Source organism: Heteronotia binoei, chromosome 1 (genome assembly GCF_032191835.1).
Source record: "Heteronotia binoei isolate CCM8104 ecotype False Entrance Well chromosome 1, APGP_CSIRO_Hbin_v1, whole genome shotgun sequence".
Lineage (NCBI taxonomy): Eukaryota > Metazoa > Chordata > Lepidosauria > Squamata > Gekkonidae > Heteronotia > Heteronotia binoei.
Window position 1 is genome coordinate 284,959,788 of NC_083223.1, and position 24,624 is coordinate 284,984,411.

The following is a 24,624-nucleotide window of genomic DNA, read 5'->3' on the forward strand; positions in this document are numbered from 1 at the left end:
GGTTGCCAACCTCCAGGCAGGATCTGGACAGCTCCCGGAAATCCAGCTGGTCTCCAGGAAACAGCCCGCTTAGAGCAAATGCCAGCTCTGTGGGGCAGACTGTGTGGCATCACGTACCCATCAAATGCTCTCCTCTCCCCAGACTCTGCTCTTCACAAGTTCCATTCCCAGATCTCCAGGAATTCCTCCCAGCTGGTGTTGGCAACCCTGTATCACGAGGACTGGTGGCCCAGGCCAGATGAAAACCCTTCCCTGCGTCCTGCGCCATGGATCCCTCCCATGGAGGAAAGGGCTCTGGCGGAGGCTGATGTGATCTTGGGGGGCCTCAACAGAGGCATCACATCCAAATCACAAGATGTCCTGGTCCCACTGTACACTGCATTGATTTGGCTGCCCCTGGAGTCTTGTGTGCACTTCTGGAGGCCTCACTTCAAGAAGGATGTGGGCAAAATGGAGTAACCCCCCCTCCCACCTGGGCACAGAACTTGGCAGGCCCAGCCCTGGGAGGGAGGCTTGCATAGCCCCCCCCTCCCCCTGAGATCTTCACTAGCTGCAGCAGCATCTCAGCCTTGTAGATTTAGGCAAAAGTTGCCCCCATCTGCATTCCTCCACGTGCCCCCATTTGTCTCTGGGGGGAGAGCCGAGCCTTTATAAGGCTTCTGTCTCTGCACCGCCCCCCCCCTCAGTGAAGGGTGAGGGGCCAGCCTTCCATGAGCAATACAACAGTCATTCTGTGACGCACCCAACGTCCCAAGTCTCTGCCGCTGCAGTTCTTCAGAGTACTGCGTACAATTCTGGTCACAGCACCTCAAAAAGGATATTATAGCATTGGAAAAAGTCCAGAAAAGGGCAACTAGAAGGATTCAAGGGTTGGAACACTTTCCCTATGAAGAAAGGTTAAAACACTTGGGGCTCTTTAGCTTGGAGAAACGTCGACTGCGGGGTGACATGAGAGAGGTTTACAAGATTATGCATGGGATGGAGAAAGTAGAGAAAAGTCCTTTTCTCCCTTTCTCACAATGCAAGAACTCGTGGGCATTCAATGAAATTGCTGAGCAGTCGGGTTAGAACTGATAAAAGGAAGTCCTTCACCCAAAGGGTGATTAACACGTGAAATTCACTGCCACAGGAGGTGGCGGCGGTGACAAGCATAGACAAATACAAGAGGGGAATGGATAAAAATATGGAGCAGAGGTCCATCAGTGGCTATTAGCCACAGCTTATCGTTGGAACTCTTTGTCTGAGGCAGACAGAGAGTCTGCCTCTGTATTCTGGGTGCTTGGGGGGGGCACAGTGGAAGGGTTTCTAGCCCCACTGGTGGACCTCTTGATGGCACTTGTGTTGTTGTTTTTTGCCACCATGTGACACTGAGTATTGGACTGGATGAATCATAGAGTTGGAAGGGACCTCCAGGGTCATCTAGTCCAACCCCTGCACAGTGCAGGAAACTCACCAATACTTCCCCCTAAATTCACATGATCTGCATTGCTGTCAGATGGCCATCTATCCTCTGTTGAAAAACCTCCAAGGAAGGAGAGCCCACCACCTCCCAAGGAGGAAGCCTGTTCCACTGAGGAACCGCTCTAACGGTCAGGAAGTTCTTCCTAATGTTGAGCCGGAAACTCTTTTGACCATGTGACTCCAGTTCTGAGCTCTGTTCACCAACCAGTGTCAAGGCCTGACCTCCCAAGCCCCTCATGACCTTCCGGGAGCCCCACCCTGAAAGGAACTTGCTCTCCCGGCAGGCCTGTGCAGTGGCTTCATTCTTCCCAGCAAGCGGCATTCCTTCTCACACACGAGAATCAGCCCCCTCCCCCCCCCCCAATTTGGTCCATGCGGTCAGTATCGTCTGCTCGGACTGGCAGTGGCTCTCCAGGGTCTCAAGCCAAGAAAGGTCTTTCCCATCACCTCCTACCTGATCCCTTTAGCTGGAGATGCCAGTGATTGAACTGGCGACCATCTGCATGAACTAGGCTGGGGCCTTTTGAGTATTCCCCCACCCCTTGTTGAAGGCATTCTGCTACAGCCTGGCTCAGCCTGTTCAGGGACAGCCCCATGCCTCTGGAACAGTGTGTGTGGGGGGGGGCGGAGTCTGGAAACAGAGCCATCTTGGAGAGTTCGGGGGCACCCTGGACTTGTGGAAGAGGCGAGGACCCTGCTGGTCGGGGCCTCTGTTGTTTTACTTCCATTTTAAACGTGTTGTTGTATTGTGGTTTCATTCCATTGTCCGATCTGGCTTTTAGATTGTCGTGATCCACCTTGGGTCCTGGGATGCTCTGGAGCAGAGGCGGCCAAACTGTGGCTCTTTCACACATATTGGGTGGCTCTTGAAGCCCCCCACTGCCCTGTTGGCTGGCAGCTTGGAGAATGCATTTAAAGTTGCTTTCTTTCCACCTCTCCTCACTCCCCCATCTATTTGCTTCCTTCCTGCCGCCTTGCGGCTCTCAAGCACCTGACGTTTATTCTATGTGCTTCTTATGCTAAGCAACTTTGGCCACCCTTGGAGGCATGTAAATGTAACCAAAGAAGGAAGCCAACCCAGTCACAGGACATCCTTTCTTGGTCTCTGTGCCTCCAGAGGGCACTGCAGGCCAAGCCGTGGCGACTCAGCTGCTCTTGAAGGATGCTTGAGCAACACTCTCCTCCAGGGAAACAGGTTGGCTCTGAGGAGCTCCTCCTTCTGTGCCAGGCACAGGCCGGAGCTGTGGAGGGGTGGGGCTGTGGGCACAAGCCCAGCTCTCCCTCCCCTCACCCAAGCCCAGCTGCAGCCGTTTTGCGGCTGTCGTGTTTGAAAACACCACCAGTGGTCTTCCCAGCCAGTTCCTGAAGAAGGAGCAGCTCTGCCTGCCCCCCACCCCACCCCCGGAAGGGCTGCCAAAACCAGATGGGGAAATTCCAGGAGACTGGGGGGGAAGCCACAGATGCTGCCCCTGCCATCTCCAGGAGACCTCCAGGCACAGCCTGGACACAGTGGCAACCCTGCCAATAAGCATCAAGGCAGGAAGGGTGACTGCCAGGGACTTCATGGTTGCACTTTTATCAAAATCACATTTTATTTAAACCATTTAATAAATTAACTGTATCACACAGCTTGTGCCAATTCGGCTCTCTCATACACTCGCAATGTCCTCTTTTCTCCCGTCCTCCCCCACCCCCCAAAAAAGAACAGCTTGTGCCTGGGGGGAGTCTGGCAGAAGGGCAACCAGCTTGCCGGGGGGGGGGGGGGGGGCAGAGGCTGCTGCTGGTTCTTCTCAACATGGTGTGATTCTCCCCTCAACCCCCCCCCCCCCCCACGACCCAGTCCTCAGGCACGGCTTCGCTGCCTTTCAGAACAGAGCTAAAAATAAACAGCAGTGGGAAAATACGGGTTGATTTGGGGTGGATTCTTTCTTTCTTTCTCCTGTCCAAGGGTAACCTCCCCCCCCCCGCCTCCTGCTACTCTCCCCACCCTCTAGGACAGCTGCTCCAATGAGCACCCCCCCCCAGAGCATCCCCCTTCTGTAGGGCAGCCGTGAGGCAGAGAAGGGAGGGGCCAGTGCCAAGGAGGACCTGACCTCCACAGGGAGAGCTGCAGGGGAACAGGCTTCCGAAGGTGACGCTGGCTGCAGCCATCCTGAAATCTCCTCCAGCCTTTCCCTGAGAAAAATGGCCACGGCCGGCTCTGGGCGCACCAATCCAAAAATGTGCAACTCCCACATCTGCCCCTTGTTGGAGAAGGGCTCGTTCTGCCCCTCTGACCCACCCGTCTCTCCCCACGCGGGGTGGGGGGAGTTGGCCCCACAGATTCTGCCCTGCTCCCCCCCAGGTCTGAATGCCAGGCCTCAGCTATGAGCCCAGCTATGGGGGGGGGGGCAAGCCAATTTGCATGTGTGGGGGTGAGATGGGGGGACAGACCCCCTGTGGGTCTGTGCTGCAGGCCAGAAATGCTCCAGGACCCCTGCCCGTTCTCTCCAGCAATTCCCTCTGCCCCACCCCCAGGTTTTTCTTCTGAATCAGAAGATGAGATCTAAATCACATGCATTTGGTTCATCTTGCCCCCCCCCCCATCACCCTCCCATTGGGTTGCTGTCGAAGGCCAACTGGGGAGCAATGGGCTCCCCCTCAGGTTTTCTCAGCGAAGCCTCAGTTTGGGGAGGGGGGCTTTCTTGGAGACTCTCCAAAGCCTCCCCTTTCTGGAGAAGAGAGAGCTCCTGTGCTGCCACGACCCACCCCGAAGAAGTCACCGAGGGTCTCGCTCCCCCCAGCTCCTCTGAGGAAGGAAACCACAAGTGCAGGGGGCTTCACACCAGACTCATGCATCACGCCACAGAGAGGACTGGAGAAATGGGACCTCTCACCAAGGAAGGTGAGAAGGCCTCTCTGGGGAAATCCCCCTGCTCCCCATGCACAGAGAGAAAGAGAGACAGAGAGAGACAGAGAGAGACGGACAGAAAGAGATGGACAGAGAGAGAGAGACAGAGAGAGAGACAGAGAGAGAGAGACAGAGAGAGAGACAGACAGAGAGACAGAGAGAGACAGACAGAGGGAGAGAGAGACAGAGAGAGATGGACAGAGAGACAGAGAGAGAGAGGCAGAGGGAGAGACAGACAGAGAGAGACGGAAAGAGAGAGAGAGACAGAGAGAGAGAGAGAGGCAGAGGGAGAGAAAGACAGAGAGAGAGAGAGACAGAGGGAGATGGACAGAGAGAGAGAGACGGACAGAGAGAGAGAGACAGAGAGAGATGGACAGAGAGAGAGACGGAGAGAGAGAGAGAGAGAAACAGATTGAGAGAGAGACACGCAGGAAGAGCCCCCGGGGAAGTGCAGTTGTGTCCACTGCCAGAGACTGAGCAGGAGCGTCAGGGCTCTTCTTTCTGGAGGGGGCTCCAGCCAGTGGCTGAGTTCAGTTCAGAGGATTCCCAGAGTGTCTTGTAGGGCCAGGTCACTTCGTGCAGGAAACAGGAAGTAGGCTGGAAGAGGGGAGACTCAGGGTGATGGAGAGAGATGCCTGCAGGGGAAAGAAGGGGGCAGGATTGGGCTTGTGCCTGGCAAGCAGAAAACCTCTTTGGCCAACCCAACCCATCGAGTTTTACATGCAGCCCTCATCTGCTGCCACTGAAGTGGGTCTGACAGACAGAGAGCGTGGCACACATCCTGCCCAGGTGCCGGTCTGTGCTTGAGCTCTGGGATCTCTGGGTTTCGACTCGTCAACCAGGAGGAGTGACGGGGGGGGGGGGGGAGGGCTATTACACCACAGTTCACTTATGGCGACTTCTCAGTTTGGTTGACAAGTCAACCAAGAGAGCCAGTTTGGTGTAGTGGTTAAGTGTGCGGCCTCTTATCTGGGAGAACCGGGTTTGATTCCCCACTCCTCCACTTGCAGCTGCTGCAATGGCCTTGGGTCAGCCATAGCTCTGGTAGGAGTCGTCCTTGAAAGGGCAGCTGCTGTGAGAGCCCTCTCAGCCCCACCCACCTCACAGGGTGTCTGTTGTGGGGGAGGAAGGGAAAGGAGATTGTGAGCCGCTCTGAGTCCCGGATTCAGAGAGAAGGGTGGGGTATAAATCTGCAGTCTTCTCCTTCTTCATGGGGTTCTCCAGGCAAGAGACCAAGGTTGTTTGCCCTTGCCTGCCTCTGCGTAGCAGTCGTGGGCTTCCTAGTGGTGGCCTCTTATCCAAGTACCCACCAAAGCTGACCTTGTTCATCTTCCCAGATCTGATATGATCAGACCAGCCGGAACTATTCAGGGCCAGATGTTGAGTGAACCAACACTGTTTTGGATCCCCTGTGGGTTTATTTTCATTTCATTTATTGGATGTGCATCCCACCCCCCCTGCGGCTGAGCCGTCATTGGCAAATTATTACTTTGAAGGAAATTGCCTAGCGTTTCATGTCAATACCTGCTCAGGCTGCTTGTCGTTGGTGGGTACTTCAGATCTTTAATTCCTCCCGAGGAAGCCTGTTCCACTGAGGAACGGCTCTAATGGTCATAGAATCATACAATCATAGAGTTGGAAGAGACCTTCAGGGTCATCTAGTCCAACCCCCTGCACAAGGCAGGAAACTCACAAACACCTCCCCCTAAATTCACAGGATCCTCATTGCTGTCAGATGGCCATCTAGCCTCTGTTGAAAAAACCTCCAAGGAAGGAGAGCCCACCACCTCCCAAGGAGGAAGCCTGTTCCACTGAGGAACCTCTCTTAACAGTCATAGAATCATAGAGTTGGAAGGGACCTCCAGGGTCATCTAGTCCAACCCCCTGAACAATGCAGGAAACTCACAAACCCCTCCCCCTAAATTCACAGGATCTTCATTGCTGTCAGATGGCCATCTAGCCTCTGTTTAAAATCTCCAAGGAAGGAGAGCCCACCACCTTCCAAGGAGGAAGCCTGTTCCACTGAGGAAACCTCTCTAACAGTCAGGAAGTTCTTCCTAATGTTGAGCCGGAAACTCTCCTGATTTAATTTCAACCCACTGGTTCTGGTCCTGCCTTCTGGGGCCACAGAAAACAAGATGTGCTCCTGGACTCAAATGGAGCTGCTCTACTGAGCAGACCAAGAGTCCTGCCCTCTGCAAATCTTTCCATTCTGAATTATAGCATTTTCCTTTATCACTTTTGCTTTCTTTGGGCCCACCAGCACCACCGTGACTGTTCTGCCACAGCCGGAGGTCAAGTATGATGATCATGGGAAGGAGGGCAGGGGGAGGTCCTTGTGAGTTTCCTGCACTGGGCAGGGGGGTTGGACTAGATGGCCCTGGAGGTCCCTCTTCCAACTCTACAATTCTATGATTCCATCCCCTGACCTGCCAGCAGTCCTTGGGTGTGTGAGCCACCAAAAACCAAATATTAGACTACAAACACTGTCAAAGGCAGAGATCAAAACTGCCGATTTGCTCCTGCTCAGAGGGCAGGAAGAAATCCCTCACCTCTTGCGGAGCCTTCTCATGAAGCAGCAGGTGACGGAGGCGAGCACGGTGATGCCCATGAAGAGGGCGCTGCTGATCCCTGCCAGCAGGGGGATAAACAAGGTGTCCATGGCTGCAGGGGAAGAGAACAGCTTCGTCAGGAGAGAGAGAGAGGTCCAGAATACATTCCCTGGATCACTGACAGGCCCTGAGAAGCAGAACCACAGCAATGCCCACCTGGCTCCCAACTGTTTCCCTGGTCCTCCTAGCTTTTCTGGAAGTGCACCAGGGCCAAACCACCCACTAGGTGACTCAGGCTATGGTCTAGGGCGCCAATGATCCAGGGGCGCAGAACCATGTGTCCCCCCACCCCCCATGCCTCTTAGAGTCTCCAAGAGACGTTGGCAGCAGGGTTTTTCTTCCTGTGATCTCTGCCCACCTCTCAGAGTCTCCAAGAGGCACCGACTGGTGGGGCTTTCTTCCTGCTTTTGCACCGTGGGGTGCAAAAACCAGGAAAAAGATCTCCCCGCCTCCTGTGCCTCTCAGAGTCTCCGAGAGGACAGACCAGTGGGGCTTTCTTCCCGCTTTTGCCCCCCAGGATGCAAAAGCAGGAAAAAGATTTCCCCCTCCCCTCCCCACCCCGTGCCTTTTGGAATCTCTGAGAGGCGTGCACTGGCAGGTGAGCCCTTTCTCTGGTTCAGGCCACAGCGGTGGCCAGCCTCTCCATTCTGTCCTATGGGCCCAGAGTTTAAAACCCCTTCTCTAGCATGCTGCAGCAGTTGCCTGATCTTTCCATTCTATCCTATGGACTTGTGTGTGTGTGTGTGTGAGTGTGAGTGCGGAGGCATGTCTGTGCAAGTAGTTAGTTAGCCTTGCTTAGGATGCCAAACAGTCTTGGACTGGCCCAGATGGGCACATGGGGGAGACGGTGGCTCAGTGGTAGAGCAGAAAGTCCCAGGTTCAATCCCCGGCATCTCCAACTCAAAAAGGTCCAGCCAAGGAGGCAAGAAAAACCTCAGCTGGAGACCCTAGAGAGCCACTGCCAGTTAAGGTGAGGGACAGTGGCTCAGTGGCAGAGCACCTGCTTGATAAGCAGAAGGTCCCAGGTTCAATCCCCAGCTTCTCCACCTAAAAACGTTCCAGGCAAATAGGTGTGAAAAACCTCAGCTTGAGACCCTGGAGAGCCGCTGCCAGTTAAGGGGAGGGACAGTGGCTCAGTGGCAGAGCATCTGCTTGATAAGCAGAAGGTCCCAGGTTCAATCCCCAGCTTCTCCAACTAAAAAGGGTCCAGGCAAGTAGGTGTGAAAAACCTCAGCTTGAGACCCTGGAGAGCCGCTGCCAGTCTGAGTAGACAAGGACTGACTTTGAGGGACGCATGATTCAGTAGAAGGCAGCTTCAGATGTTCATAAGTTCATGACCTTGGTGCCCACTTTCTGTCTCATGCACTGCCAAACGTTGCGCTATCACTTCTCCAGGGAACAGACTGGACCCTTTTGATTTATGCCACCCCAAAGACTGCCTTGTACATCACATGCTGTGCAAGAATTCTTATCGCAAGGAAGGAAGGAAGCAGAGCACTCCCCCCCGCCCCGTGAGAGGGCGCATACAGTGGTGGGCCCCACAGAGTGCATGAGACAGAACCCCTCTCTCCCCACCCACCCCCCACCCCCAGCACAAGTGTCCTACTCACGCAGAGCGTAGGGGTAGACGGTGACAGTGTTGGACTGCACGGCTCCAGCATTGTACCAGCTGAGGTCCGGCGAGCGCACCCAGGCGGTGAGGGCACAGTGGTACTTCCCCTCGTCGGACGGCTGAACCTCGTGGATGCGCAGCTGATGGCTCTGCGGCCCCACCTTCTCCACACTCACAGCACCACCCGAAGGACGGCGCCCAAGGACAGCCACCCCCTCGCGGCTCACTGAGGCCAGCAGGTGGCCACGCTCCTCCAAGTCTTCCCGTGCCGGCTCCACCCACCAGCTGAGAGCCACGTGGACGGACTGCGTCGATTCCACAGAGACGTTGCAGCGAACCTCAGCCATGTCCCCTCTGTAGATGGTGGGAGACGGCAGCCACGCGGTGGCACTCAGCACGACAGCTGCAAGGAAGGAAGGGGAGGAATTCCTGAGAACCCAGAAGCACACCTGGGGTCCAAGGTGAGAGATAACGAAGCAAAGAGAGCAAATGGTTCAGAGCAGAAGACCTGCAGGGACACACAACTATCTGCAGGCACTGGGGGAGGGGGGGAGACACAGCGTTCTGCCACTGAGGCCTCACCTCAAAAGAAGTCTGGCCCTCCCCAGTTCCGGTGTTAGGCTGCAAAGCAACAGCAGGAGAGAAACGAGGGGGGGAGGCAGCAACCTTCTAGCACACACCCAACAAAGGGCATTCTACTCGCTCCCCACCAAATGGGACTCCAGAGGGAGCCTTCCAGGCTAATCCAGTGGCAGGCTGTTCCCCTGGCCTTCTCCTTCCTCTGGAAATAGCTCCACTGGGGCTTTGAAGAGAACATAAGAGGAGCCATGTTGGATCAGGCCAGTGGCCCATCCAGTCCAACACTCTGTGTCACATAAGAACATAAGAGAAGCCATGTTGGATCAGGCCAGTCGCCCCTCCAGTCCAACACTCTGTGTCACATAAGAACATAAGAGAAGCCATGTTGGATCAGGCCAGTGGCCCCTCCAGTCCAACACTCTGTGTCACATAAGAACATAAGAGAAGCCATGTTGGATCAGGCCAGTGGCCCATCCAGTCCAACACTCTGTGTCACATAAGAACATAAGAGAAGCCATGTTGGATCAGGCCAGTGGCCCCTCCAGTCCAACACTCTGTGTCACATAAGAACATAAGAGAAGCCATGTTGGATCAGGCCAGTGGCCCCTCCAGTCCAATGCTCTGTGTCACATAAGAACATAAGAGAAGCCCTGTTGGATCAGGCCAGTGGCCCCTCCAATCCAACACTCTGTGTCACATAAAAACATAAGAGAAGCCCTGTTGGATCAGGCCAGTGGCCCCTCCAGTCCAACACTCTGTGTCACATAAGAACATAAGAGAAGCCCTGTTGGATCAGGCCAGTGGCCCCTCCAGTTCAACACTCTGTGTCACATAAGAACATAAGAGAAGCCCTGTTGGATCAGGCCAGTGGCCCCTCCAGTCCAACACTCTGTGTCACATAAGAACAGAAGAGAAGCCCTGTTGGATCAGGCCAGTGGCCCATCCAGTCCAACACTCTGTGTCACATAAGAACAGAAGAGAAGCCATGTTGGATCAGGCCAATGGCCCATCCAGTCCACCACTCTGTGTCACATAAGAACATAAGAGAAGCCCTGTTGGATCAGGCCAGTGGCCCATCCAGTCCAACACTCTGTGTCACACAGTGGCCAAAAAAACCAAGTGCCATCAGGAGGTCCACCAGTGGGGACAGGACACTAGAAGCCCTCACACTGCCCCCCCCCCCAAGCACCAAGAATACGAAGCATCACTGCCTCAGACAGGGAGTTCCAATGCTAAGCTGTGGCTAATAGCCACTGATGGACCTCTGCTCCAAAGAGGGGTGAGGTGGCCATTTTGTGGGTGTGCCCATCATGCTGTGTCAGAATTCCAAAGGTGCTCGCAGCCTCAGGAAGGGGGAACCCCGGTCTTTATTTAACGACTCCAAGGGCTTTTTTTGGTAGCATGAGCTCCTTTGCATATTAGGCCACACACCCTTGATGTAGCCAATCCTCTAAGAGCTTACGGGGCTCTTCTTACAGGGCCTACTGTAAGCTCTTGGAGGATTGGCTACATCAGGAGGTGTGGCCCAATATGCAAAGGAGTTCCTGCTAAAAAAAAAAAAAGCCCTGGCAACTCCCAGCATGACTGAGGGACCCTCACTCCACCCAGAGCCACAAAGCACATACCTTCCGATTTCATGTCCACGGCCAGCCCCTGCGACCTGCTTGTGGCCACCTGGCGTGGCTCTGCTCTTGGAGAAAGGACATAAGCCCTCACCACACACCGGTAGATGCCCACGTCCCCCGGCTGGGTGGACTCGATCCGCAGCTGGTAGGAGCCCAGGGGCGAGGCCAGCTTCTGCAGGGACACGTGCCGTTGCCCCACGTCCCGGTTGGTGTAGCCTTCTCCCAGCATGATTGCCCCTTCTGTGTCCAGCTGGGCCACGAGACGTCCCTCCATGGCCTCTTCTCCCTCGCTCAGTTCCCAGCCCACTGTGTAGACTATGTGGGGCAAAGGGGACGCCGGGAGGCCGGAGGTGTTGCAGAGAAGCTCCAGGGGGTCTCCGGAGCTGACCCGGATCTGGGGAGGACTCGCAGACACCAACAGCTGACTAGCTGGGAGCAAAGCACACAGAAGGGGTGGTCAGCGGCACATCACATTTTAACGCTCAGTTTCTTTATTGTACCTATTGTTATCATATAGATTTTAAATGCTGTTTATTTCATTTTGCTATGTTGGAATTTTTGTTTTTTCAGATGTGACTTGTGTGTTATGGAGTCATTAGTTGGGATGTTATGGCCTATAGCTACAACGATAAACATTTTGACTATGTCTTGACTACTTCTTTCTCTGCCTTCTCTGTCCCTTACATAGTTTTGTAAACTTCTATCATGTCGCCTCTCAGTTGTTGTTTCTAGGCCTCAGATTCAGCAGGAGCTCACAGGAGCACATCTCCTGAACCTTTCTGATGCCCCCCCCCTCCTCCCCACCTCCCTTGTCCATTGAATAGGAGGTGCAGCTGCATAACAATCCCTGCATTAGAAGAGCAGGCAGCCAACCAACTAACAGGGGCTTTGCCACACCCCAGCAGCCCTCATTAACGCCTGCAGAAGCCCGCACCACCCCTTCTCCTCTTCTTATGTGATTTTGGGTGCCTTGCTGGCCTTTTGACTGAGGGAGAGGGCTGCCAAGGAGAGCCCCAGGCAAGTGAGGCCTGCTTGGGCTGGCTGGATCTCTAGCTAGGCCTTGCTCACCCAAGGCTCTCCTTTCTTGCATCGATTGCTTTTGGCTGAGGGGGTGGCAGCATATGCAAATGAGTTATGCTAATGAGCTCCACCCCCCTATTTTTTCTACAAAACGACCCCTGGTTGTTTCTCCAGCTAAAGAGCCCCAAGCGCTTTAACCTTTCTTCAGAGGGAAAATGTTCCATCCCTTAATTATTTCAGTTGCCCTTTTCTGCACCTTTTCCAGTGCTAGAATGTCTTTTTTGAAGAATGCGGAGCAGAACTGCACAGAGTATTCCAAATGAGGCCACTCCATGGATTTATGCAGGGGCCTTTCTAGTGATACTGCCTGATTTGTTTTCAGTCCCCTTCCTAATAATCCCCAGCGTAGAACTGGCCTTTCTGATTGCTGTCAAACACCAGGTTGGCATTTTCAGGGAGTTATCGACCCACTTCTCACTTGGACTCAAGGGGAGCGACATAGAGTGAGTCAAGACAAAGCAATACCTCTTGGGTTGTGGATCCTGCCGGAAATCTAAGAAAAGAACTTAGGCAAAGTAAAAGTGTTCACATGACAAATTAAATGATGCAGGTGTCCATCGTAGGATCCAATTCACAGCAAACTATACACCATAGTTCAGACCACACTCCCCAGTAATTTATCCAGTTTATTAGTTGTAGAGTTTCCGGGCTTTATGGCCATGGTCTTGGCATAGTAGAACCCGACATTTCGCCAGTAGCTGTGACTGGCATCCTCAGAAGTATAACACAGAAAGACAGAGTTCTCTCTGTGTCAAAGTGAGAGGAAAGAAAAAGAAAAATGGTAGGAATTTATATCTACTCAGGAAGGTGGAGTAGGGCTGAGTCATTATCTTGTAGGATTTCCCAGGCTCTGACATGTTAATGGAGGAGCTTTCCTGAGGAGGTTCTTTGCATATGGAAAGGCTGTTGGAATTCTAATCTTATCTGTAGTGCTGTTGTAAAACTGTAGAGCATTTTGTTGTTTCAGTCCTGAAAAACACAAAATGCTCTACAGCTTAAATCACTACAGTTAAGATTATAATTCCAACAGCCTTTCCATATGCAAAGAACCTCCTCAGAAAAGCTCCATATGCAAAGAACCTCCTCAGGAAAGTTCCTCCATTAACATGTCACAGCCTGGAAATTCCGACAATGACTCAGCCCTACCTCACCTTCCTGAGTAGATATAAATTCCAACCATTTTCTATGTCAGAGCCTTGAAGGACCTCGCCCAGTTCTGCAAGGCCTGCGAGACAACATTATTTCGGCTAGCCTTTAACTATTGCTGAATTGCTGACATAGTAACATAAAGGATACTTGAATACCATCAGAAATCAAATGATATTAGCACCAAACTGTTTTAACTGTTAAATTGTTTTAATTGTTTTACTGATGAATTGTTTAATATGTTTAACTAATTGTTTTAACAGTGATGTATTGCTTTTACTAGTTGTAAGCTGCCCTGAGCCTGCTTCGGCAGAGAGGGCAGGATATGAATCTAATAAATCAAATCATTTCATTTAGTCCAGTGCAACTCTATTGCCGGCATTAAAAAGCAATCCTCGGGCAGGCCGTGCCAGGCGGTGGGCATGCGTAGAATTGGGTACAGGGAGCCTCTTCCATCTCCAGAGGGAAGAGAGTCCAGGCAGACTTACCAACGGTTCGGACGGTCACCCGGGCCAGCGCCACCTGCTTCTGAGCGATCCGTTGCCAGCTGCCATCGGGATCCTGGATCCACTCCCCCACAGTGCAGTGGTAGAGCCCCGCGTCTTCTGGCCTCAGCCACCCCAGTGCCATCTGATACTGCTGGTGGCCCAGCTTCGTGACCGACAGCTCTTGGGCTTTGTGCCGCTCTGCAAAGCGCCCGCCGGCCTCCACAGCAAAATCTCTCCGCACCCTGATCACCTCCTGTACCGTCCCGGGGGGCTCCGGCCCAGAGAAGCCGAAGGAGACCGAGAGGTGGGTGTGCTCCCGGGTCTCAGTCAGGGCTGTGCAGGTCAGCCGGAGCTCCTGGCTCTCCGAAAGAGCCAACTGCGGCAGAGGGGGGGAAGCGGCGACAGCCCCACGACTCCGGAGGGGGGTCTTGGTGACAGTAGGAGGGGCAGCAGAGACAGAGAGCTTGTCGGGCATCACTGTTGGGACACGAAGAAGGACATGGGCGTCAGTCAGTCCTCAACTGTGGCCCTTTTCATCACCCTTCCTTAACCCAGTAGCAATTAACCGACACGGGGGTCTCTCCCAGCTCTCTGGTTCAGTTGCAGAGGGCCTTGAGAAGACAGGGCACCACCAGGAGCCCTGTTTTCACAGCTGGTGTGGAAGGAGGGTGATTTCCCAAGGACCCTCGCCGCCACCACTGCCCCACACGCAGACAGGGCAGACGGAAGGCCAGGCCAGGTCCTTGGGCCGTGGGGGTTCCTGGTCCCTCAAGAGGAGGCCTCAACAGAGACGGCGGAATATAAAACTAATACATGTAATCCAGGGGTGGCCAAACTTGCTTAACGTAAGAGCCTCACAGAATAAATGTCAGCTGTGTGAGAGCCACAAGACATTAAAGTCAGATGTGTGAGAGCCACAAGACATGAACATCAGATGTTTGAGAGTTGTGAGACAAGGGAGGGAGGGGAGGGAGGGAGGGAGGGAGGGAGGAAGGAAGAAGAAGGAAGGAAGGAAGGAAGGAAGGAAGGAAGGAAGGCAGGAAGGAAGGAAGGAAGGAAGGAAGGAAGGAAGGAAGGAAGGAAGGAAGGAATGGAGGGGAAGGAAGGAGGGAGGGAAGGAAGGAAGGAAGGAAGGAAGGAAGGAAGGAAGGAAGGAAGGAAGGAAGGAAGGAAGGAAGGAAGGAAGGAAGGAAGGAAGGAGGGAGGGAGGGAAGGAAGGAAGGAAGGAGGGAGGGAGGGAAGGAAGGAAGGAAGGAAGGAAGGCAAATAGATGGGGGTGGGAAAGAGGGAGAGAGAGGCAAAAAGAAAGCAACTAACTCTAAATGCATTCTCCAAGCTGCCAGCCGGCTTGGTTAGAGAAGTGATTTAAAGAGAGAAATGCCTTCTCCAAGCCAGCCGACAGGGCAGTGTGGGCTTCTAGAGCCACACAATGTGTGGAAGAGCCACGTGGGGCTCTCGAGCCACAGTTTGGCCACCTCTGATCTAATCTAATCCTTTCAGAAGACACCCCAGAGCAGCTGTCTGGCCAGAATCCCTGGGGAGGCAAGGAGATCAGACAAGGAGAGCTCATGGCTTTTTAAAAAGGTTGTTCTTCTGCTGTGAAATCGTTTTTGTGATTCTCTGCAGACGTGAGATTTCCATGCTTCCCAATATCTATGCGATAAGGCCATTAGCAGCCATGTTCAGTTCGGGGGGATGGCTAAGAGACTGTCTCAGCCCCCCAGGGATCTGTCTGCGCCCTGAGACAGAATGGAGGGAGCCCAGGATTGCAAATCTGGCCCACCAGAAATGAGGATGCGAAGCGGGGCCACAGTGGACAGAGCATTACAGATTTCCAGGCCCCACCTGAACACTGGAAAACCAGAGCCAGTCTGGTGTCATGGTTAACTGTGCCGACTCTTATCTGGGAGAACCAAGTTTGATTCCCCACTCCTCCACTTGCAGCTGCTGGAATGGGCTTGGGTCAGCCATAGCTCTCTTATCTGGGAGAACGGGTTTGATTCCCCACTCCTCCACTTGCACCTGCTGGAATGGCCTTGGGTCAACCAGAGCTCTCTTATCTGGGAGAACTGGGTTTGATTCCCACTCCTCCACTTGCACCTGCTGGAATGTCCTTGGGTCAGCCTGAGCTCTCTTATCTGGGAGAATGGGGTTTGATTCCCCACACCTCCACTTGCACCTGCTGGAATGGCCTTGGGTCAACCACAGCTTTCTTATCTGGGAGAACTGGGCTTGATTCCCCCCTCCGCCACTTGCAGCTGCTGGAATGGCCTTGGGTCAGCCACAGCTCTCTTATCTGGGAGAACTGGGCTTGATTCCCCCTCCTCCACTTGCAGCTGCTGGAATGGCCTTGGGTCAGCCAGAGCTCTCTTATCTGGAGAACCGGGTTTGATTCCCCACTCCTCCACTTGCACCTGCTGGAATGGCCTTGGGTCAGCCATAGCTCTCTTATCTAGGAGAACCAGGTTTGATTCCCCACTCCTCCACTTGCACCTGCTGGAATGGCCTTGGGTCAGCCAGAGTTCTCTTATCTGGGAGAACCGGGTTTGATTCCCACTCCTCCACTTGAACCTACTAGCATGGCCTTGGGTCAGCCAGAGCTCTGGCAGAGGTTGTCCTTGAAAGGACAGCTTCTGGGAGAGCTCTCTCAGCCCCACCCACCTCACAGGGTGTCTGTTGTAGGGGAGGAAGATAAAGGCGTCTGTGAGCCACTATGAGATTCAGAGTAAAGGGTGGGTATAAATCAAATATCTTCTTCTTAGAGAGCCAGTTTGGTGTAGTGGTTAACTGTGCCAACTCTTATCTGGGAGAACCAGGTTTGATTCCCCACTCCTCCACTTGCAGCTGCTGGGATGGCCTTGGGTCAGCCATAGCTCTTGCAGGAATTGTCCATGAAACAGCAGCTTCTGGGAGAGCTCCCTCAGCCCCACCCACCTCACAGGGTGTCTGTTGTGGAGATCGGAAGGGAAAGGAGATTGGAAGCCGCTCCAAGACTCCTTTGAATAGTGAAGGTGAGGTATAAACCAGTCTCTACTCTGTTCTTCTACTACTACTGGGGTCCTCTGAAAGGTCTGTGGGGGAAGTGTCTGAGCTTTCTGGCACTGATTTTTTTTTTTTTGTCTTCTTCAGCTGTCAGCTGACTTCTCACATATATTTTGGGAGGCATGGGCCATACACTGTTCAACTGATGCTGAATGTCTGCCTTTCCCTCGTGATCATTCCCCTTTTATGCAAGGCGCTTTCACCAAGGAGGAAGTGGGACATGAACCTGCTAATTAAATCCTTTCTCAAAATCCTTCAAAAGTGCACATGGTCCGGATGAGACCAGGGCGCTCTCCCAGACCCAACAGACAGCCTCCAAGAAGGGAGGATTTTTTTGGACATGTACCAACTTCCCAGTGCAGTGGGAACAGCCCTGCAGCCCCGCTGACCTCCCTTTCTCTCTCTCGCCAAGCCCCACTCAAGGAGCCCACATGGCTCTCATCATTGCCCCCCCCACCAAGCTGGGCTTGGAGGCCATCAGCTTGCCCCACCGGCTCAAAGGAACAAGAGAGAGCGCACAAAGAAGGGCACCAGCAGATTCCCACTCTCATTACCGTCATTTTTTCAAAACAAAGGGCTTTGGGTTAATGATAGTCCTCTGCACAGGGCTGCTCTCTCTCTCCACACTCACACACTCTCTGCCAGCGGCTCAGCCACAAGCAATTCCACCCCCTCCCCCACACACACCCCAGCTGCAAGCACTGGCACCTGGTCCCCTGACTGATGCAAAGCTTGGCACTGCCAGCCACCATCTGAAAGCAAAGCAGAGCCTCCGCCATTTCTGCTACCTTTGGAAGGCCGTGCTGTGTGGGCAGCCGGAGTGCCCAGCCTCCTGCTCTGTCCCCTTGGGTGCATTTTAAGAAAAAACAGGAGTAGGGTGGAGGGAGGTTTGCGGCCCTGACTGCTGGCTTGCTCCTCGCTATAGGCCACCTCCTCGCAAGTGGTCCGGGTTTCCTATCCCCCCCCCCCTTCTTGTGGTCTGCGACCCAGTATCTGTGGGGTCATAACGCTCGCCCCCTTCTTGTCCCAGGACTCGGATGAAGAAGATGAAGAAGAAGATATTGGATTTCTATCCCGCCCTCCACTCCGCAGAGTCTCAGAGCGGCTCACAATCTCCTTTACCTTCCTCCCCCACAAAAGACACCCTGTGAGGTGGGTGGGGCTGGAGAGGGCTCTCACAGCAGCTGCCCTTTCAAGGACAACCTTTGCCAGAGCTATGGCTGACCAAGACCATGCTAGCAGGTGCAAGTGGAGGAGTGGGGAATCAAACCCGGTTCTCCCAGATAAGAGTCCGCACACTTAACCATTACACCAAACTGGATGTCACATGAGTTCCTGTCACATGCTTTCAGCTCTCTGAAATGCTTCAGGGTCACTGGGCTCAAGCCCCCAACACCCCTCAAGACATACCTCTGAGTTCCACCTTGCTGCTGTAGGTACCAAGGTATTTGGAGTCGGTGGAGGGGGTGTAGCATTCATAGATCCCCGCGTCTTCCGCACGTATCTCCTTGATGCGCAGTTCCACTGCGTCCCCCCGCACACGCTGGATGGACACCTCCCTGCCTTGACCCGTGGCCCAAAGATGGCATATGGGAAGCTGGGGTCTTTGGTGCTGACCACCCCGATGGAGATGTCCGGAGCGGACAGGCGGTACAAAAACCACTCGAAGTGCTGCAGAGTGGGTCCCTCGTACTCCGACACATTGCAGGGGATAGAAACGGAGGTGCCCACCACACGGTGCAAGGGCCCAGGGGGCAGGTGGACGTCCCGTGCGCTGCTCAGAGCTGTATACAAAGAATCAGAGAAGCACAGAGTTGGAAGGGGCCTCCAGGGTCATCTAGTCCAACCCCCTGCACAATGCAGGAAATTCACAGATACCTCCCCACACACACAGTGAGCCCTGCCCAAAGCCCAGAAATGGCAAAAACCCCACCCCACACTTCTCCAGGATCCCTGGGCCAAACTGGCATGGAGAAAAATTATTGCCTAACCCCAAAACGGCAATCGGCATTTCCCTGGGAATGTCAGAAACAGCCAAAAGAAGCAAGCCCTGATGCAGCCCCCCTGCTGCCCTCCTCATGATCTGCCTCAGTTCACAGGATGTGGGTTTAGCCACAGCAGGAAAATTGTAACAAGGAACAATAGATTGCATTTGTCCTTTTCTGACCTACCTCATCCCAAAGTATTTATTTGCTTTATTTACAGCCGGCCTTTTCTACGGAGACTCGTGGTGGATCACATGATGAAATACAGTGATGTCAGACAGAACAAGACACCCAATAAACAACACAATAGGACGAGGACAGGCCGTGGCTCAGTGGCAGAGCCTCTGCTTAGCATGCAGAAGGTCCCAGGTTCAATCCCCGGCATCTCAAGTTAAAAGGACCAGGCAGGAGGTGATGGGAAAGACCTCAGCCTGAGACCCTGGAGAGCCATGGAAAGGGGCCATAGCTCAGTGGCAGAGCATCTGCTCGACATGCAGAAGGTCCCAGGTTCAATCCCTGGCATCTCCCAGTTAAAAGGACCAGGCAGGAGGTGATGGGAAAGACCTCAGCCTGAGACCCTGGAGAGCCATGGAGAGGGGCCATAGCTCAGGGGCAGAGCCTCTGCTTGGCAGGCAGAAGGTCCCAGGTTCAGTCCCCAGCATCTCCAGTTAAAAGGACCAGGCAGGAGGTGATGGGAAAGACCTCAGCCTGAGAACCTGGAGAGCCATGGAGAGGGGTCATAGCTCAGGGTCAGAGCCTCTGCTTGGCATGCAGAAGGTCCCAGGTTCAATCCCGGCATCTCCCAGTTAAAAGGACCAGGCAGGAGGTGATGGGAAAGACCTCAGCCTGAGACCCTGGAGAGCCATGAAGAGGGGCCATAGCTCAGTGACAGAGCCTCTGCTTTGCATGCAGAAGGCAGGAAACTCACAAACCCCTCCCCCTAAATTCACAGGATCTTCATTGCTGTCAGATGGCCATCTAGCCTCTGTTGAAAAACCTCCAAGGAAGGAGAGCCCATCACCTCCCAAGGAGGAAGCCTGTTCACTGAGGAATCGCTCTAACAGTCATAGAATCCTACAGTTGGAAGAGACCTCCAGGGTCATCTAGTCCAACCCCCTGCACAAGTCAAGAAACTCTCAAATCCCTCCTCCTAAATTCACAGGATCTTCATTGCTGTCAGATGGCCATCTAGCCTCTGTTTAAAACCTCCAAGGAAGGAGAGCCCACCACCTTCCAAGGAGGAAGCCTGTTCCACTGAGGAACGGCTCTAACAGTCAGGAAGTTCTTCCTCGTGTTGAGCCGGAAACTCTTTTGATTTAATTTCAACCCATTGGTTCTGGTCCTGCCTTCTGGGGCACAGAAAACAAGATGTGCTCCTGGACTCAAATGGAGCTGCTCTACTGAGCAGACCAAGAGTCCTGCCCTCTGCAAATCTTTCCATTCTGAATTATAGCATTTTCCTTTATCACTTTTGCTTTCTTTGGGCCCATCAGCACCACTGTGACTGTTCTGCCACAGCCGGAGGTCAAGTATGATGATCATGAGAAGGAGGGCAGGGGGAGGTCCTTGTGAGTTTCCTGCACTGGGCAGGGGTTGGACTAGATGGCCCTGGAGGTCCCCCTTACAACTCTTCCAGTTTGGTGTAGTGGTATAAGTGTGTGGACTCTTATCTGGGAAGAACCGGATTTGATTCCCCACTCCTCCACTTGCACCTGTTGGAATGGCCTTGGGTTATCCATAGCTATCGCAGGAGTTGTCCTTGAAAGGGCAGCTGCTGTGAGAGCCCTCTCAGCTCCACCCACCTCACAGGGTGTCTGTTGTGGGGGAGGAAGGGAAAGGAGATTGTAAGCCGCTCTGAGTCTCTGATTCAGGGAGAAGGGTGGGGTATAAATCTGCAATTCTTCTTCTATGAGTCTATGATTCCATCCCCTAACCTGGAAGCAGTAATATGAAAAGGCTTACTTTGCAGCTCAGATTGCATCTGCGGATTCTCACCTGGCCCGATCGTTTAGTACTATTTGGTCACTTATAAATTTGCCACAGAGCAAACCAAACAATAGGGAACTGGAAACCGGCTGCGAAGCTTTCGCAAACTTTTTTGCAGATAAGCTCCTGACACTCTGCCGTGACCTCCCCAACAATTTTGATACAGTAAGAAAACTCGAGGCCTTGAGCATGTCTTCTGTTTCAACCCTGGACCATTTCGCTCCAATTCCACACCATCCTCTATAGGACAGCCCTTCAAGGACTTGAAGATGGTGATCCTATCACCTCTCATCCGCCTCCTCTCCAGGCTAAACATCCCCAGTCCGTTCAACTTTCCTCATAGGACTTGGTCTCCAGACCCCTCACCATCTTCGTCGCCCTCCTCTGGACCCGTTCCAGCTTGTCTAGATCATTCTTAAAATGTGGTGCCCAAAACTGAACACAATACTCCAGGTGAGGTCTTACCAAAGCAGAGTAAAGCGATACCATCACTTCACATGATCTGGACACTAGACTTCTGTTGATACTGCCCAAAATTGCATTGGCCTTTTAGCCACCACATTACTATCTACAAATACCTCAGGGGAAAAAATAGAAAACGCCCTTCTCTCCAAAGTTTTCTAGAGAAGCAGCCTTCGTTTTCTCCTCCTCCTCCTGAAGAATATGACTGCAAAGCTGCATTCTCTGGAGAGCAGGACAGCCCAGCAGCGCTTCAAATCCCTTCCTGCCAGCAAGACAACACGGCGCTTCATTCCATCACAGTCACTCCACACCAGGGGCTGGCACGGCCCAGGGCTCCCTCAGAGCACAGTGGGCCTGACCCTCCTGCCACTCCTGGTGCCCAGTGACCTCCCCTCGCAGCAGGGATGGAGGCCCGGACCAGCACACAAGCCTTGGCGACCGTCTCCAGGCAGGCCCGCCCACCGGTTGCCAAGCTGCCAAAAGGAACCTGCGAATTCCACAGAGGGGGGCTCCAGAGGGACCAGATAGCAGGCGTCTGACACGCAGCCACAAGAGCCTGGCAGGGCCCTGGCAGAAGGCTGTGCAACGACGGAGCCCCATCAAAACAAGAAGCCCCCGTGACAATCCCGCTATCTAGGTCAGCGCATCTGTGCTGAGCTGCGAGGAACAAAAGCCAGCGGGGGGGGGGTTGTCTGGAGCAGCAGCATGTACTTGGGACTGCCCCAAGCCCCCGCCAGAGAGAGGGGTGCCCCGAGCAGGGGTGCTCCAGCAAGCCATGGTATGTGGGGGTGGGAAGGGCTACCCCACAGCAGGCCCTCCGACTCAGTCGACCCCATTCGATGTGGCGTGACCAAGAAGAACCTTCCCATTTAATTCCCCCTTACAGGCTATGGAAGAGGGGAGGAGGGGCGCCACTGCCCCAAGCACAAAGCCCTGGTCTCACAGCCCCAGGATCTCCGATGCTGTAGACAAAACCACGTCCAGCCCATTGCTGCAATGGCCAGCCCATTCCTGCTCTGTCCTGCAGTCCCTGCTGGGCCAGACTTCCTTCTCATTGCAAACACAGACATCCAGAGAAACAGAGCCTGAAATACAATTGCACCCCCCCACACACAATATCCACACCTCCAAGTCTGCCTCTGAGCAAAGTGTGAGTCCAGACAGGCACCTTGCAGACCCACAACGTTTTATTCAAGGGATCAGCTTTTGGGTGCACGCACACCTGGAATAAACACAAAAGCTTCTTGAATAAAACACAAAAGTTTCTTGAATAAAACACCTTGAATAAAACACAAAAGCTTCTTGAATAAAACACCTTGAATAAAACACAAAAGCTTCTTGAATAAAACACAGGCAAACTGTGTCTGTTGCTTCAGGACAGGAGTGGTAAAACTTGCTTAACATAACAGCCACAGAGAATAAACATCAGATGTTTGAGAGCTGCAAGAAGGAAGGAAGGAAGGAAGGAAGGAAGGAAGGAAGGAAGGAAGGAAGGAAGGAAGGAAGGAAGGAAGGAAGGAAGGAAGGAAGGAAGGAAGGAAGGAAGGAAGGAAGGAAGGAAGGAAGGAAGGAAGGAAGGAAGGAAGGAAGGAAGGAAGGAAGGAAGGCATTTAGGGGGTGGCATTTGTCCTGCATTGTGCAGGGAGTTGGACTGGACTAGATGACCCCTGGAGGTCCCTTCCAACTCTATAATTCTAAGGAAGGAAAATCGATGGGAGAGAAAGGAGGAGAGAGGTGGAAAGAAAGCAACTTTCAATCATTTCTCAAAGCTGCCTTGGTAGAAGTGGATTTAAAGAGACAAAAGTTGACCAACCCGGCAGTGGGGGCTTCCAGAGCCCCTCAATCTGTGTGAAAGAGCCACCTGTGCCCCCTGAGCTGCCGTTTGCCAGCCCTCCTCCAGCCCCACAGGGCAACGCTGGGGCCTCCTCGCAATCTGAAACCCAGGTCTCGAAATCTGGTCAGAGGTTCCTGCTCTCAGGGACAAAAAAATATAAATTCACTAGCCCCGTTTTATTTTTTTAAGTCTCCCCTAGCAAGAGAGCATCCTCAAACTCCTGAAAACCATCTGAAGAGCCTGGGAAAGGCTTCCTAACTGAGGCCCCTCCCACAAGGCAGGGGCCACGGCCAGGCAGGCTCTGCTGCTGGATCCTGGAGGTGTCCCTTCTAGCAAGGGCATTCAGAGTCGACCTCCCCCCAGTTGCCTGGCCTGTCCGGGCTGAGGAGGGGTCCCCTGGAGCTGGGGGGGGGGGCTTTGGCCAGAGCCAGGGGGCCAGGCCTCCCCAGCCTCGCTCCCGGTGCTCAGTCTACTTGCAGGGGGGCCCTTCTGGGAGCGAGGCCGGGCCCGCCAGGCCGTGGAGCATCCTCCGCCTCCTTCGGGGAGCCCGCCTCCCTCCTTCTGCCCGGGGGGGTCGGCCCTCCAATGCTGCCGCCGCCTCCTCCTCGTTCCCGCCCGCCCGCAAGGACGCACCGGCCAGCAGCAGCAGCAGCAGCAGCACCACGAGCGGCGGCGGCGGCGGCAGGACTCGGAGCAGCAGCGCCCGGCGGAGAGCAGCAGCAGCCATGGCTGGCCCAGGCCCCGCCCCGCCCGGCCAGATGTGCAGCAGCTGCAGCAGGAGCTCCTCTCTCGCCGGCGGGCCCGGGCTGCCTGGGGCGGGGGGCGGTGGAGCGCCAGACAGGCCCAGCCGCCTGCAACGCCGCCCCCTTCGCCGGAGCTCCGCCGCCTCTGCTTGCAGCTGCCGCCGGGGACTCGAGCGGGAGGGCTCCCGCGCCCGCCGGGAGGCTGGCACTCTCGCCCCGCCCGGCCACACCAGACCTTCCCGCCGCCTGGGGAGGGAGCGAGGGAGGCGGGCGACTGGCTGGCTGCAGTTGCGAGCGCCGCCGCGGCGGGTCGCCGGAGCTCCGAGACGGGAGCAGGCGGCTGGCAGGGCGAGGCCCGGGGGCGACGAAATAGGGCCGGGGGGGTGTGCGCGCAGGAGCAGGAGGGCGCCGCTCACCCCGTGTCGGGGGATTCCGGGAGATTTGGGGAGGGCCGAGTTCGAGGAGGAGAAGGGAAGCAGCCCTTTTCTCCAGGGGAACCTCTCCCTCCCGGGAGATCTCCAGGCCCCACCGGGAGGTTGGCGTCCCTAGCACCCAGGCTGCACGGGGTGGGGGGAGGCCTCTCATTCCTGGCGCCCGCCCCGCCCACGCAGCCTGCCTTGGCATTCGGGAGCCCCTCCCCCCCCCCCCCAGGAAGGAATCCACTGGCCGCCTCTCTGCTCCCTCCTCTCCTCCACCATCCACCACCCATCCATCCAAGGCCAGAGCTCAGCCTCTGGGCACTCACCGGAGGGAGGGAGTGGGATTGGAGCAACATCTGGAGCAGAGGCCCATCAGTGGCTACTAAGAATATAAGAACATTAGAGAAGCCATGTTGGATGAGGCCAATGGGCCCTCCAGTCCAACACTCTGGGTCACACAGTATCCAAAAAAAAGGAGGTCCACCAGTGGGGCTAGAAGCCCTTCCACTTTGCCCCTCCCCAAGCACCAAAAAATACAGAGCATCACTTGCCCCAGACAAAGAGTTCCAACAATGCACTGTGGCTAATAGCCACTGATGGACCTCTGCTCCATATTTTTATCCAATCCCCTCTTAAAAGCTGGCAATGCTTGCAGCCGCC

The 24,624-nt window shown here is 54.4% G+C and overlaps 1 protein-coding gene across 1 annotated transcript; it reads right to left on the bottom strand.

Moving 5' to 3' along the window:
• Positions 1-6,899: 6,899 nt before the first annotated feature.
• IGSF8 (immunoglobulin superfamily member 8) lies at positions 6,900-23,529 on the bottom strand. Its single transcript, XM_060260535.1, is given in 7 exon segments — positions 6,900-7,015; positions 8,574-8,978; positions 10,780-11,208; positions 13,494-13,970; positions 17,946-18,092; positions 18,095-18,319; positions 23,436-23,529. Coding segments are annotated over 7 exon segments (1,893 nt in total).
• Between the last annotated feature and the right edge of the window lie 1,095 nt (positions 23,530-24,624).